Below are 13616 nucleotides of genomic sequence, written 5' to 3'. Positions count from 1 at the left end.
CCCTCACCCCCTCCCGCCCCACACACGGACTCTCCTCCCCGGCGGGAAGCGGCTCCTCCCCGCGCAGGAATGGCCCCAGGCTCCCCCGTCAGCAGCATCGCATTGCCCTCCGCAGCCACCGCTCCTATCCCGAGAGGTGCCCGGGTCCCCCGGCAGCGACCATTTCCCTCGGTCGAGCTCCCCCCGTGCAAGGACACTCCAGAGTCCTTCATGCATAGTTTTGCGCTCCCTACTGATTGTACGTACATCCATTAAAAAAGGCTTCAGCTGCATTCCCACATCACCAGTTTTTATTTACGTCAGCAACGCGCTCTGCACAGGGAGGTTCTGGAGTCTCCCTCTCCAGAGACATTCCAAACCCACCTGGACGTGTTCCTGTGGCATCTGCTCGAGATGACCCTGCCTTGGCAGGGTGTTGGACTGTTTCCAGAGGTCCCTTCCAACCTTAACAATCTGTGGTTCTGTGATATTCTTGAGGGGTGCAGACTGAACAGGCGTGCCAGAGGTTTGGTAATCACAATTTTATTTACTCAAACTAGACAGTGCTAATATGAAAAGTACCATGTTTTACAGCAGTCACCGTGCCCAACTCTGGAAACAGGCATATTACATCACGACAGCAGCTACATATACCTGGCAGAAGTTTATAGAAAAGATTTTATACAGAGAAGACATGGGCAGTCTGTTATTTTATCATTTATCTAAGCAGTCACACAGTGACATCAATTATATCTTACACCTCTCTGTACATCAAGAGAAAAAAATACACTGTAGAGAAGATAAGCCAAATCTCAGTGATTTGACATCTTCCATGTTGTCAATTTTTCTTCATCCCCCATAGACAAATTGCAGGGGTTGCACAGTACCATGAAAATAAATACTCTATATGTTACAAAAGCTTCCAGTTATGCATTGGATTGTCAAACTGTGGGGAGAAAAACAACAACAACAACAGAAAAAAAAAACCTCAAGAGGCCAAGTCTGTTCATTTAGGGTTTAAGAGACAAAAACCCCCACAGAATAAATGTGCTAGGACTCAAAGGAGACTTTCTGATTTCACTGGACCAAGGCCTAGATAGCCAAACAAGCCAGTCAAAAAGGTAATTTAAAAAGCTCTTGGAAATATCAAACTAAAATGAATTCTTTCAAAAATGCCTTGGTTATAGCTAACCAGTTCATCTATGACTTTCACTAGACATTGAAAGGAAGGAAGCTATGATGGTTTGAATGAGATGCTTTGCTGAATATTGTCTTCAGGCTCAGGCTGCCTTTTGGACTTACACTATAAAACATGGAAGGAGTTTAAAAAATGCTACTTTTTCATTAACTACAAAACAGGAACAGGAACTCCATAGCATCAGATAGGATGGGTTTGAAACCATTAAGAGAAGTAGCAGAGAGAAAGGTTTAGCCTTAGAGGTTTGAGTTTACTTTGCATCTACCAAATGTAGCCATGTACACGTATAACTCTTACAAACACATGACCTGATCCTGCAGCCCTTATTCCTCAGAAGGCAACAAGTGCCAAAACTCATGAAGATGGCCTTTTTCTTTTAAAAAGGTCAGCAAACTGGACACGAAGCACAAATTTATTTGCAGCACTGCATGACAACTACAGAAAGATAATTTCTAAATCTGCAATGTACTTGCAGCATGTACTTTAGCATGTAGTCAAGCTATACATACAAAAAGAAGTTACCAATGTCAGTGTGTCTCCAAATTGCAAGTTATGTCTAATGGTTTACTGCAGATGCACAGCAAACTCATCTTTTCTTGATAAATAAAGAAACTGCTGATCAGCACAGTGAGGAGAAGTATCTAGATCAAGGTGAATGGCCAAGCAAATGCAGAGGCATTCTATGCAGAATTTATTTTCTCTGCTTTAACAGCAGCTTCAATCTCTTCCATGATTGGCACCGGTCCTGCATAGTTATTAGTTTCAATAGCTTCTAATTTCTCCTGATAATCAGTGGGCAAGCCATTCTGTTTTGCACCCATGCAGATAACCTATAATTAAAATAGAAAAAAAAAGCCTTCAGTAATAAAAAGGACAGACTCCTCCAAACAATCACTTGAGCAGGAGGAACCATTTAAGTTACCCAGAGAATTTATCTCAAATAGAGCTATTTGTACCTAAGGTTAGCCAAAGGCTTCTGGGAGACCAGAACAGCATGAACAAAATTACTCTGAAAAGGCTTTTAACTACCCTTGAGATTCTGATGTGTTACTGAAGCACACAAGCCTCTCTAATTAAGCTGTTATTCAGTTCTTTCTTCCAGACAGGATGATAACTTCAATAATATATGCTGCTTCTCACTCAGGTGTGACACTAAAGTTGGCTGAGAATTTAAAAAGTGGTTATTTTTAAAACCAAGCTGTCCAAAGGACAACAACAAGTACCTATTCAGGGTACAGGAATAGGAGAAACAAAGACTTAACTCAGTGAAAAAGCACAGATTCCTTAGTTTGTTACTGCAGCTTTCCTTCCATACATAAAATAAACTGAAGTATTGGTGCAGAGGAAAGATAGACAGTGAGAGGAGAAGGGGAAGTTGCAGGAACACAGCTTGAAGGAGACACCAGCAAGGTTGCATATAGAAATGAATATTCTAAATATGCTTTCATGCATTTAATGGCATGCATTTCAAGGATGAGGTGTCTAGAAAGAATGAATTTTGCCACAAAAAGTACGTAACAGTAGATGGATGTAGCTCAATCACTGTGTGCTAATGCAGTCATCTTTTAAGTTTTTAGCTCTTTTGCCTGGTTAACTTAAAAAAAAAACCAAAGAAAAAGCTGGGGGCACAGGAGAAGAACAGAAATAACAACTGCTCCTGACAGGAGCAGGAGGGAATGATAAAGTGGCCAATAGTGGAGGTCTGCACTTTCAGCATACCAATGAGAGCTGACACACAGCAGCAGACTATGTATTAGCTCCCTGAAAAGCCCTAAAGAGCTGCCTTGCCACGAGGTGGGTTGGCAGGGAAGAGGTTTGTGGAAAAGCAGAGCCTGCTTTCTAAGCAAGCCCTCTCTTCAGCAGTCCCACAGCAGCTGGCCTTAGCTGTGCTCCTGGAAGTCAGCTCAGAGGAGTGAGTTCCTCAGTCTGGAGAAGGCAGCACACTTGGGATTTAACAGGCTCACTCCTGGTTTCTGCACTTCAGGTAGGAAAAGCCAGCTGCAGTGAGTCTGTACACATCACACACAGCCACACCAGCCCAGTTGGGCCTGCCCAGATCCCCCAGGCTAAGCAGGTCAGGCCTGCTGCGTGACTGGATCATGTGTCTCTGCAGAGTCAGTGTTGCAGAACAGTGTTGCAACACTTGTGCCTCACCAGCCATCAAAGGGGAACCCTGCAGTGCTCTGCAATGCTGCTGCAGCCCTGTGATGTACTGGTGACGTGTCTGGTAAAAGGTGACAGCTGCATCCTGTCGTGACAGCAAGTACTTCCCAAGATAGAAAGGATAATCCACCTCCTGGAAACTACAAGCCAGGTGCTGCATTTTCCATTCCCTCTGTCCTTTCAGTGGAGTACATTAATTTTTCAAACAGAGAATTGCTGCATATATGTGAGCAACATCCTCCAGAAAACCTTGTGCCAATCACAGCTAATTCCCAAGTTAAATAGGGGATTCCTGTAAGGTATAACTACACCAAAAACCCCAAGCTGATTTAACAGGTCTGTAAGAGCTAGCAATGTCCTGTGAGCATCATTACAGCAGTACATTGCACAAGGACTGCTATACCTTTACAGTAGTCATGCCTTCCATGCACTGTAATCAAAGTACTTATTAAACAGCACAGAAGTACTGCATTATAAACTTCTGTACACTCTTCCAAAATGAAAGTGCTGCAACACCTACCTTTTTATACTGTGGAGAAGGGGGACCAGAGACATAGTCCTTCATCTGGTAGCTTCGACAGGTCAGTACCTTTCCTGCTTGCGTGTGGACATTGACTTCTATTGGGACATAAATGCCGTCCTCAACTCCCTCTTGCCTGTAAAACACATATATTCCTTTCATGTCAATTATCCAATCCATTTCAAACTAGCCATGCAATAAAAATGTGGATTTATTACAACAGAATTCAAGGCAGGACACTGGTCAGTGCTTTAATATACTTAAAGAAAAATGAAGCAAAACATACTTCAGTGCTTTTTGTGCAAACTCGTTCCATATAAGAAAATATGTTTTTACAGAAGCAGCATTCACTTTTATCATTTCAGCTCTGTAAGAAATGATGACTTGTGATTAACCTGTGAAGTCAGAAAGAGAATATTCCTAAACTAATTACTGTGGAAGACAGGTAGTCAGAAAGAGAAACACAAGCAAGATTATTAGAATTAATGAGCCAGACACATGTTCCTTAGCTGCCACTTAGATAAAGAAGCAATTGCAAAGTTTTATCTTGTTCGTTGTGATACCTTTTAATAAGGGGAAACTTGCACAACTTGTGCAATGCACTTTCCAATGAATAATCCAAGACACTTTTTAACTTGCACAAGACATACAGAGCAGTAATGAGCTAGGTCGGGACAAAAAACTATTTGGTGGGGTTTTTTTTATTAGCAAAATTATGATTCAAAAAACAAAGACTCAAAACCAAGCCTACTTATTGTCCTCAACCACTGGCATTTAGCCACCAATAAAAATTACAAGAAGTAGACGAGAAACTTAAGCAATACAAGAGACTGTATAGCACAATTAACTTTAGATGTACTTTAGCTACAAGTCATAACATAGTTTTTAGCCCTGCTTGTCCAATATAAATTTGACAACTCATCTTTTTCTCAAAGACTTGCTACCATTTCAAGTTATTTAACGTACAGAATGTGGGCCATGCTAGGCAAGTAACTAGGTTAAGTGCAAGTACAGACTGGAAGCTAACTGCAGATTCAAGGCCAGCAGACTAAAAATAGGTCAAGTGGTTGTGTGAGAGCAAGAAAACTGTTTAGTAACATCCATTGCTGGACTCTATGAGGCAAAGTCATTATTTAGTCTGTAACTTACAGATTTGTGAAGTACAGAGGACAAAACATCTCATAGGAGTGGCTGAGACAGCAAAGAAAATTAATTTGAAGCCAAAGAGTTCTGCCATCTAAGCAAAAGGTTCCCTCCCATATTTGTTTTCTATATAGTTACATGCAGCCTCAATTACACATTCTCTCCTCTGCCTCTGGATAACAAAGCACAGACTACTCTATCCAGATTAGGAGGGGTAAAAAAAAAAAAAGGTGGGCAAAAGGTGGGCATTTTCTTTTTGGATACATGGTAATTTCAGGAAATAACTTGCTGGAGAACCTACAAATATATCAGCTTGCACACAGGCAAAGCATCCCAAGACCTTCAGCAGGAGCACCTGCAAGCTCATTTGAGTGGGTTAGGAGCAATTCTTAGAAGAGCAGTGTTGACTATGATTATAAAAGCCAAGAACACATCCCATTTCTAGTTCTCCTCCATGGCATCAATGAGGCAAGTGGGAAGAAGTAATCTGTGGTGCTGGTGTCCATGCTGCAGATTTTGGTGGTGTTACAGCACTCAAGTCTCTAGTACCTTAGCAAGCATTGAAATTTATCCCCTGCCAAACAAACACCAGGGGTCTGCAATCCTACACTATGTCAAGTGTAAACAGTGTGTAAACACTTATGGAAGTCAGAGTACAAAATACTGTCCCCATGGAGGGGAAACACAAAAGCAGATGCTGTCAGACAGGATCATCATACTTAGGAAGTTTATGCTTCAGGAAAGCATGGCCAATCAGGAGTTTTAAGTAAAGGTCAGCAGAAGGGGTCAGGATGTTTAAGTGCTACTGTAAGCAAGAGCAGAGGAACTCAGGAGATAATGAAGAGGGGACATGTGAAGCTGTCCCCAAGCACAAGCATGCCAACTCAGTGCCCATGCCCTCTTGCTTGAGGCTAACACTCTCAGCCAGGACAAGAGTGCTCAAGAGTGGCCATTACCATAAGGTGCTAACAGAACTTGGGCAACAGTGTCCCTTGTGTTTCAGCTTCACTATAGGCAACAAAAACCACATTGGAACCAAGTTTCACTGCCAGGATTTTAAGGACATATTTACACACTGGAATTGCAGCAGTACCAGAGGCAGGAGAACAGTATTGTGGTAGTGCTTTCTTTGGGTTTATTATGCTCTGCTCCCTTGTTTTCATGAGCCCAGATTTCTGCTGGAATTGTCAGTGATGAACTGCTCTGCACAAACAATCCATGTGTACCAGAAGCACCATGCTGTGCAGGCACATCTCAAAAGCTGCAACGAGCACGTGGCAGCAGGCAAACTTCTGGAGATCACATTCTATGCCCTGTCTTAGACCCTGCAAGAAGTCATGCTATTCCTTGCTTTGTTTAACCAGGTGGTCTTTTAGACTTCAGCCTGGGAGCAACTTGCTCAGGGCTTCTTGAAGGTCTCTGAATGACCAGGCACAGCTAGAACATTCCACACCATCCATTGTAAAGGTGTAGGCAGGCTCTCCCATTCAAATGGGGAAACTATAACACCTCAGCTCTCTGCTGGGATGTTCCTCAAGCTCACAAAAGTTTACATCCTTGGAAGAGAAGAGAATGTCAGATAACTTCCTCAAAAGGTCCCTTTGCCTGAATTAAAGATCTCTCTTCTGCAGTCTTGTCCTTATCCCTTCCTTTACTGCTGCAACTGGAGTCTACAGATGTAAACAGACAGACATTGATGTCAGTCTCAAAGGGAATTCTCCCTAAAGTAATGGGAAAAACACCATAGGACAAATACAGAAAATTGGGAAGACAGTTAAAAAAATAAAAGAAGCATGACCTGTTGACTTCAAATCAAGGTCCCCAGATTGTTAAAATACCCCTAAAAGTAGCTTTAGCTTGAAAACAAAGCTATTTTAATCACAGAAGTGTCAGAAGTCAGTGCACATACTGTGAAATAGAATTCACATATTAAAATCGAAAGCATCTTCTTGATTCCAGCACACAGCTTCCACACAGCTCTTTACCAAAAATTAACTAATTTTCAATCACTCTCTGAAGTAGTAGAAGACAGCAAAAGTTAAGTCACCTACTTATCCAGCGAACTCAGATTGCAAGTGTTCATTTTCCACACTATTCCCCACACTTCGTCTCCGGGGCTCTGAGCAATGGTAGCTGTACCTCCATGCCAGACAGAACTTGTCCTGCCTTGATGATGGCCAAACTCGAGCTTAAAATCCTGCAGATCAGAGCAATGCAGAGAATCAATTTCCCCTGGAAGTTAGGGCTGTTGGCTATTCTTGACACGAAAGGGGCAGCCAAAGGACAGTAGTGCACATACAGTTGGGAGACACAGGAGGAAGAACAGACAGGTGCCACCTACCTGGTGCCAAACCCTTTGCAGGTTTTTGTGACAAGACTTAAATGCTACTATAGCAGGATCCAGGAAAATAGTAAAGGTAAAGAAGTCTAGAAGATGGTAAGCTTTGGGTCCTGTTCTCATGCACTAATAAGACTGCCCAATTATAGAACACCATCCCTTGTATTTGACAAGGATTTTTTTTCCATCTCATCACTGATCTGGAACATTCTTGGGTATTTTTAAGTCAAGGCATATGTCTCAATAAGTGAGCTTATTCAGGTTTTTGTAAGTAGAAGCATTATTTTAGGAAAAAAATATCATTTTTTCTTACATGCAATATCAGTATATATGAAAAAGAGAATAATGGGTTATTGAATGGTATCAATGTAATTTCTCACCTGATTCAATACACTCAGTATCCTCTCCTACTTATTAATCAATTTGTGGACCCTTCCCTAGCAGTACAGAAGGGAAACACTCCCTCCCCCCACAATCCAAACCAAGCTTTAAGGAAGACTACCTGCTTAACAACAACAAAAATAAACCCCAAACCTATGCAGCCCCACAGTTTTGTGTATTTCTTACAACCACCCTGTTGAACCTATGATTTTGATTTGAAAAATACACATGTACACATTAATATTCCCTCTGAGACACATCACTCTCTTGTAATATGTCCTAATAGATATAGGAAAAATGTTGCAAAAAAAAAAAAAAAAGGCACTTGGAGGCATACACACAGAGCACCTATCAATTTGTGTGTGTGTGCATAAGTGACAGCAGCCTGGCAAAGCCACACTGTTTACTCCATCAACAGAGTCATCTTCCTGCCCCATAAAATGTCCCCTATTTAACCAATTTCACTAGAAAATGGTTTACTTAGATGCACCAAGTTACTTGCAGAAAAGTCTACTTGAGTTACAGACTGAAGTTACAGATGAGGACAAGTAATTGCAGGGCAGCCCCAAGAAAATCCTGGATAGAATCAAGTACTCTCACTGCAGTCTCATTAAAAAAAAAAAAAAAGAAAGAAAAAGGGGGGAAAAACCCCTCCAATTTTTACTTTATTCCTCCAGTTATATTTTCTTGGACCTGACCTGCACTGAATAGCTGCAAGGAGCTGCATAAAATCATCAGGCACCACCCAAAAACAGCAACAGAGATCACACAGAAACAGCACAGTTCACTCTGGTTCTGGGAGCAGGAAATTCTTAAGTTACACCGTGTGTGCAGCTGCATCAGGCACTGCTGGGAAGAAGGAAAAAACACAGTAGATAAGATACATTTTTGGGTCAACAAATTGGTCTTTGGTCCTTCTTAATACCAGTGTAATACCCTTTCTGTGCTTGTTGCACATCCCATTCTTAACAGCTTTTGGCTGAAGATTAACAAAGCTTTGAAAAGTAAAAATAGAGGGAAGTTTAGCTAAAGTTTAACTCAAGTTTTTACCTTAGTTTAAGATCCAAAGCACTCTGTTTACAGGCTGTTTCTCCTTTTTTTAAGCCCAAGTGGCACTATCACAAAGCAATTAATAGGAAATCAGCTCCAACCTTCCTGCAGTCCCTCACTCCCCAGCATCAGTGATTTTCCAGCTGGAAGCAAAGGAGTGAAGCCACGTGGTGTCAGCAGGGAACAGAGCAATCGGTCACAGGCCAGCTAGAGAAGGCAGCCAGCGTGCAGTGGGGCAAGAGGTGCTTACTGACTAACCTGGAAATCGACCTGAAGAAGCCTGCTTTTATTCCAAGATAAGCACACACTGCTAGTGCCTTTCTCCCTGCCTTCAGGGTCTGATCCTGCAAGGTTCATCAGGAGGGGATCTCAGCATGTTCAGCGGAGGGGTAGCTGTAAGTTCCTTACACTTTACAGGAGCAGGCCTCAGCTGCCAGGTTGATAGTCCCAAGAGACACCAAGTATCTGACTATGGGGAGTTTATTATTGACAAGTTTTCTGAACTTCTTCATACACTCTAACATAGATAATTTCCAGCCAGTTACTCCAAGAGGACCTTCAAGTTATCTTTAAGTGGTGTCAATTGATGCTCTGCTCCTCCAAGCATCCTTCTAGTTGCACAGATCTGTACACCAACAGCTTTAATGACCACAAGCTGGTATTTCCAAGTCTACACTAAAGCCAAGCTGATACAAATGGTATTTAATAACCCTGGCAGGGAGAGAACTGCCCTGTAGGGTGTATGAAGGTGTCAGCTGCAGATGTGCAAAGCTGGCTGAAAGCTCCCATCTCCCATCACACAGTGCAGGCAGAGCTCCTCGCCTGTACCAGGGACATCTCCCACTAGACTGGTTTGCTCAAAGCCCCATCCAGCCTGGCACTGAACATTACCTGGGATGGGGCATCCACATCTTCTCTGGGCAACCTGCTCCAATGCCTCACCACCCTCACAGTAAAGAACTGCTTCCTGCTGCTTTACATTTCAAAGTCCGTAGTGCTTTACACACGGGCCATGGGTCATGGCTGGCAGCCAGGTCGGTTAAGTCCTGCCAGATAACACCCGAATGTTTGAGACTACCACAAACACTCCTTCTGCTGTGGGCAGCCCCGGCAGCAGGCCCTGGGTCAAGAAACAGAGGATAGCCAGAGTTGGAAGGGACCTCCCGAGATCATCTGTCCAAGCCCTCCTGCCAAGGCAGGGTGACCTCGAGCAGGTGACACAGGAACGCGCCCGGGAGGGTTTGGAATGTCTCCAGAGTGGGAGACGCCAGAACCTCCCTGGGCAGCCTCTTCAGTGCTCTGCCTCCCTCGACATAAAGAAGCCTCTCCTCACGCTGAGGTGAAACTTCAGTTTTAGTTTACGTCCATCGCTCCTTGCCCTGTCAAGGTACAGAACCCGGCACCATCATCTCGACGAGGACCCCCCGCCTGATCCGTGCTGGGGCCGCCCCCGTGGGAGGGACGGACGGGCTACAGCTCCGGACCGCAGGCAGCCGCGGGGACGTGCGGCTCCTCGGGAGCCCTGGGGCTCCCTGCAGGAATGTCGGGCTCCCTCAGTCCCCCCGCGGCCCCGCCAGCCGCCCCCTCACGCACCTGCAGGCGCGCCAGGGCGCAGAGCGCGGCCGAGGGGTTGCGCAGCAGCAGCCGCTCCCGCAGCAGGTTGCTGCCGTACGCGTAGTACAGGAACCAGCAGCCGCTCTCGCCGCCCGGCTCCATCAGCCCGGCCCGGCCCCGCCGCTGCTTTAACGCCGCCCTCCCGCCTCGCCTTCCCCGCCGCTTCCGCCGCCGCCCGGGAGCCGGCGCGGAGCGGGGCCGTGACGCAGAGCGGCGGCAGCAGAGCCCGGGCAAGGCCTCAGGCGGGCTCCCGGCGGGGCCGTGACGCGGACAGGAGCGCTCCGCCCCTCCATCCCTCCGTCTGTCCGCCCCTCCATCCGTCCGTCCATCCTGCCATCCATCCGTCCATCCAGCCCGGAGCCGGGAGCGGCGCTGGGCCGGAGCCCCCGCGGCTCTCAGGGCAGCGGGGCTGAGGGGCACAAGCCCTGAGCTCGGGGGTTCAGTCTCCTCGTTCATCTGGCTTAGCTCGTAACACTTAAGTCTCGGTTTGAGCAGCATGGAAAAGAACCCAAGTACTAGGAGAAAACTCTCACCTTTTTTTTTTTTTTCTTTTTTTTGTGTGTGTGTGTGGGGGGGGGTGTCAGTTTCTGGGGTTTGGTTTGTTTGTTTTTCTGATGTTTTAGTGGTTTTTTTTGGGTTTTGGTGAAGAATATCTGAGCTTCCAATCATTTAAAAAGTGTTATGAAAAGCTGGTTGGCTCTCTTTTAGAAGAATGTCATTTCGATACGAAAGAGTATTGCTAAATTGCTACGTGCTTTATTATAATCCCTACATAAGATCTTTCTGTTTAGAAGGAAACATCCAGCTCAGCTAGCAAGGAGCACTCAGAGAAAGCCCGATCAGGTGGCACGGCACTCACTAACGCCTGGAAAACCTGCCTGTTCCAGCATCTCAGCTGCTTCCCGAGGGGCATCCTCTGTGCGGAGGAATAGGCTGTCAGCGAGCAGGGCCTGCAGCCCCTGGAACCGAAAAGAGCGTCCTGGCCAACTCTGAGATAAACAGTGACAATTTGTAAATACATTCCATGAGAAGCGAAGCAGAGCAGCTTTTTCCAGCTACAAGCACTCAGAGCAGAGTAAGATGGGAATGTGCAAAGGTAAAAGGCAAGAAGATGCTGGTGTGTGAGCAGGCAGAGCTGCACACCCATGCATGGAGGCACCCCCTCTCCTTCCCTGACAAAAGCAATGCTGGAATGGGACAGAAGGAGCCCCTACTGCTGGCTGCTGAAGCAGTATATCAATATGTATATAGCCATGGAAGACTGTAATTAGCAATAGTGTAACCATGAACGGTGAGATACCTCTCATTAATGCAGGTAAAGTAGCCCTCAGAGCAAGCTGGCTTCCTGAGCAGAGGCAGCTGCTGCAGGATTTAGCACAGCATCCTGGCAGCACAGTGCCCGGCCTTTCTGGGCACATCCCCATCCTGCAATATAGAAGGAAAGTAGCTCCTTCCTTCAATGATGTGTTCAGTACTCCATTTGAGTCCCTGCTTTTGTTTTCCCAACACAGGCATTGGGAAAGGCAGATTCATCATGAAGCACATAAAGTGATAAAAGTGATTCTGATTCTTCCTGGCTAGTACCTTTCTATTTTTAGGGATTATTTTTCTTATGTAGGAACCAAGTATTGTCAAGTGAGAGGGATTACACAGGTCATAGGAATATATAGCAAAACTCCCTCACTCCCACTCCTTACAACAACTGGTAGCCAAGCCTGTCTTTTGAAAACCTGCTTCTGGTATATGCTTTTAGTCCCTTTTCCCTAAGGACATGCAAACTCCATGAGAAGTGTCTCTCTCATCTTCCATCAGCTTCTGGACTGTTGCCTAATTTGAACCAGAAAGCAATGGATTTTAAAGATATCCAAGTTTCTGCTGATCTCAAGGAGAGAGTCAAGAGGACGGCTGTGAGACAGCAGGGTGCCACGAGGGAAGCTTCCAGAGGGGCCTGTAAAGCCCAAGGGACTGAGCCTGCTGGTGAGCAGGTTCTCCAGCCTGGGTGCTTGCTGCACTACACCTTTGGGCTCTATATGAGCTGTCCCTTGTGAACTGAGGTGGACATTTCTTTCTGAACAGAAAAAACTTACAGAGGAGTTGCAGTGAAGCATGTAACAATTGCTACCCTTTAATCTCAAAATGACTTTCTAAAAAAACCCCAACCAGCCTTTCGTAACACTTTTTAAGTTTCAATAACTTTGACATTATGCTCAAAAAAAGCCATTCTTTTTATCAACACTCAGAGTTTCAACAACAATTGTGATGATTTTTTATTCAAAAAGCATGTAGATTTTGAACACGGTGAAGCTTTTCTCCTAAAGCTTTTGTTCTTTTCCATGCTGTTCAAATCAAGACTTCAATGTTATGAGCTAAGTCAGATGATTGACAAATGAGGAGATGGAGCCCCTGATATCATGGCTGGGTTTGTACACTGGAAAACCTCTGTTAGCAAAGGCAGCTAGAAAAAATACACCGAAATTTATGGAAAGATAATCAGTGTGAAACACTGCCACTTGCAATTCCAAGTATTCAATCCTTCAAAAAGGCTTTTTCAAATTAAAATCTTTTGGAGTTTCCATTTTCAGCAGTCTGTACTGAATGCCAAGCCTATTCTCCTACCAAGAAGCATGAGCCAGTATTTCCAGGAGTGTGGTTTTGGTATGCATGGTGTCTAGACGCAACATGACGCCAAGTTCAGGTGCCACTTGAACTACCTAGGTAAACCTTAGATCTATGGTGATTATTTTTCTGAAATGGATTCAATCAGTTTGCACTTCTGAAATCCATTTCTTCCCAGCTGGCAAGGCAGCATGGGAGGGAAGTGAATTTGCTCTGGAGTGAAAGCTTTGCAAGTCTTTCTGCTGATGTATGTCCAAATCACGACTAAATGGCTGTATGTGCATAGGGAAATACTTGGGCGCTATGTGCACACCTTGCTTGGAGACCAAGTTTACAAGAGCAAAAACAGCAAGGAGGACCTTTCCTGTAGGAATTTGAGTACAAACCTGACAGGCTTTGGTGGTGCTACAAGATTTCACACTTCTGCTGCTTCGTGACCTTTTCAGGTGAAAATTAACTCTCCGAGAGAGGAGTGTGTTAAATTAAATCCTGGGTTTTTTTTTTTTTGAGTTAAGTCAGTTCTAGGTGCTCTCCAGAGCAGCTGACATAGACCTGTGTTAACCTGTTGGAAGCCCCAAACAGTTTGGAGGCATTGTTTCCCCTTGCATGTCGCT

General features: G+C 44.7%; 1 protein-coding gene across 1 annotated transcript; it reads right to left on the bottom strand.

Moving 5' to 3' along the window:
* Positions 1 to 491: 491 nt before the first annotated feature.
* Positions 492 to 10502, bottom strand: GGCT (gamma-glutamylcyclotransferase). Its single transcript, XM_054273876.1, has 4 exons — positions 10366 to 10502; positions 7055 to 7200; positions 3861 to 3996; positions 492 to 2007 (listed from the first exon to the last, which is right to left on the bottom strand). The coding sequence occupies exons 1-4, from the start codon at positions 10486 to 10488 to the stop codon at positions 1858 to 1860; spliced, it is 555 nt and encodes a 184-aa protein (XP_054129851.1). The 5' UTR covers positions 10489 to 10502; the 3' UTR covers positions 492 to 1857.
* Positions 10503 to 13616: the final 3114 nt, after the last annotated feature.

This window comes from Melozone crissalis, unplaced genomic scaffold (genome assembly GCF_028551555.1).
Source record: "Melozone crissalis strain CALT ecotype California unplaced genomic scaffold, PUWL_Pcris_2 ptg000016l_1, whole genome shotgun sequence".
Taxonomy (NCBI): domain Eukaryota; kingdom Metazoa; phylum Chordata; class Aves; order Passeriformes; family Passerellidae; genus Melozone; species Melozone crissalis.
The sequence above is the reverse complement of the archived record's forward strand: the minus strand, read 5'-3'. Positions and strand labels throughout refer to the sequence as shown.

What these genes read in the sequence shown, in the direction of transcription:
- GGCT (XM_054273876.1), bottom strand. Translation starts at nt 10,488, where the DNA reads ATGGAGCCGGGCGGCGAGAGCGGCTGCTGGTTCCTGTACTACGCGTAC. An exon ending in GCGCCCTGGCGCGCCTGCAG is followed by an intron (nt 7,201 to 10,365) that starts GTGCGTGAGGGG and finishes TCTGATCTGCAG; the next exon opens with GATTTTAAGCTCGAGTTTGG. An exon ending in AATCTGAGTTCGCTGGATAA is followed by an intron (nt 3,997 to 7,054) that starts GTAGGTGACTTA and finishes TGTGTTTTACAG; the next exon opens with GCAAGAGGGAGTTGAGGACG.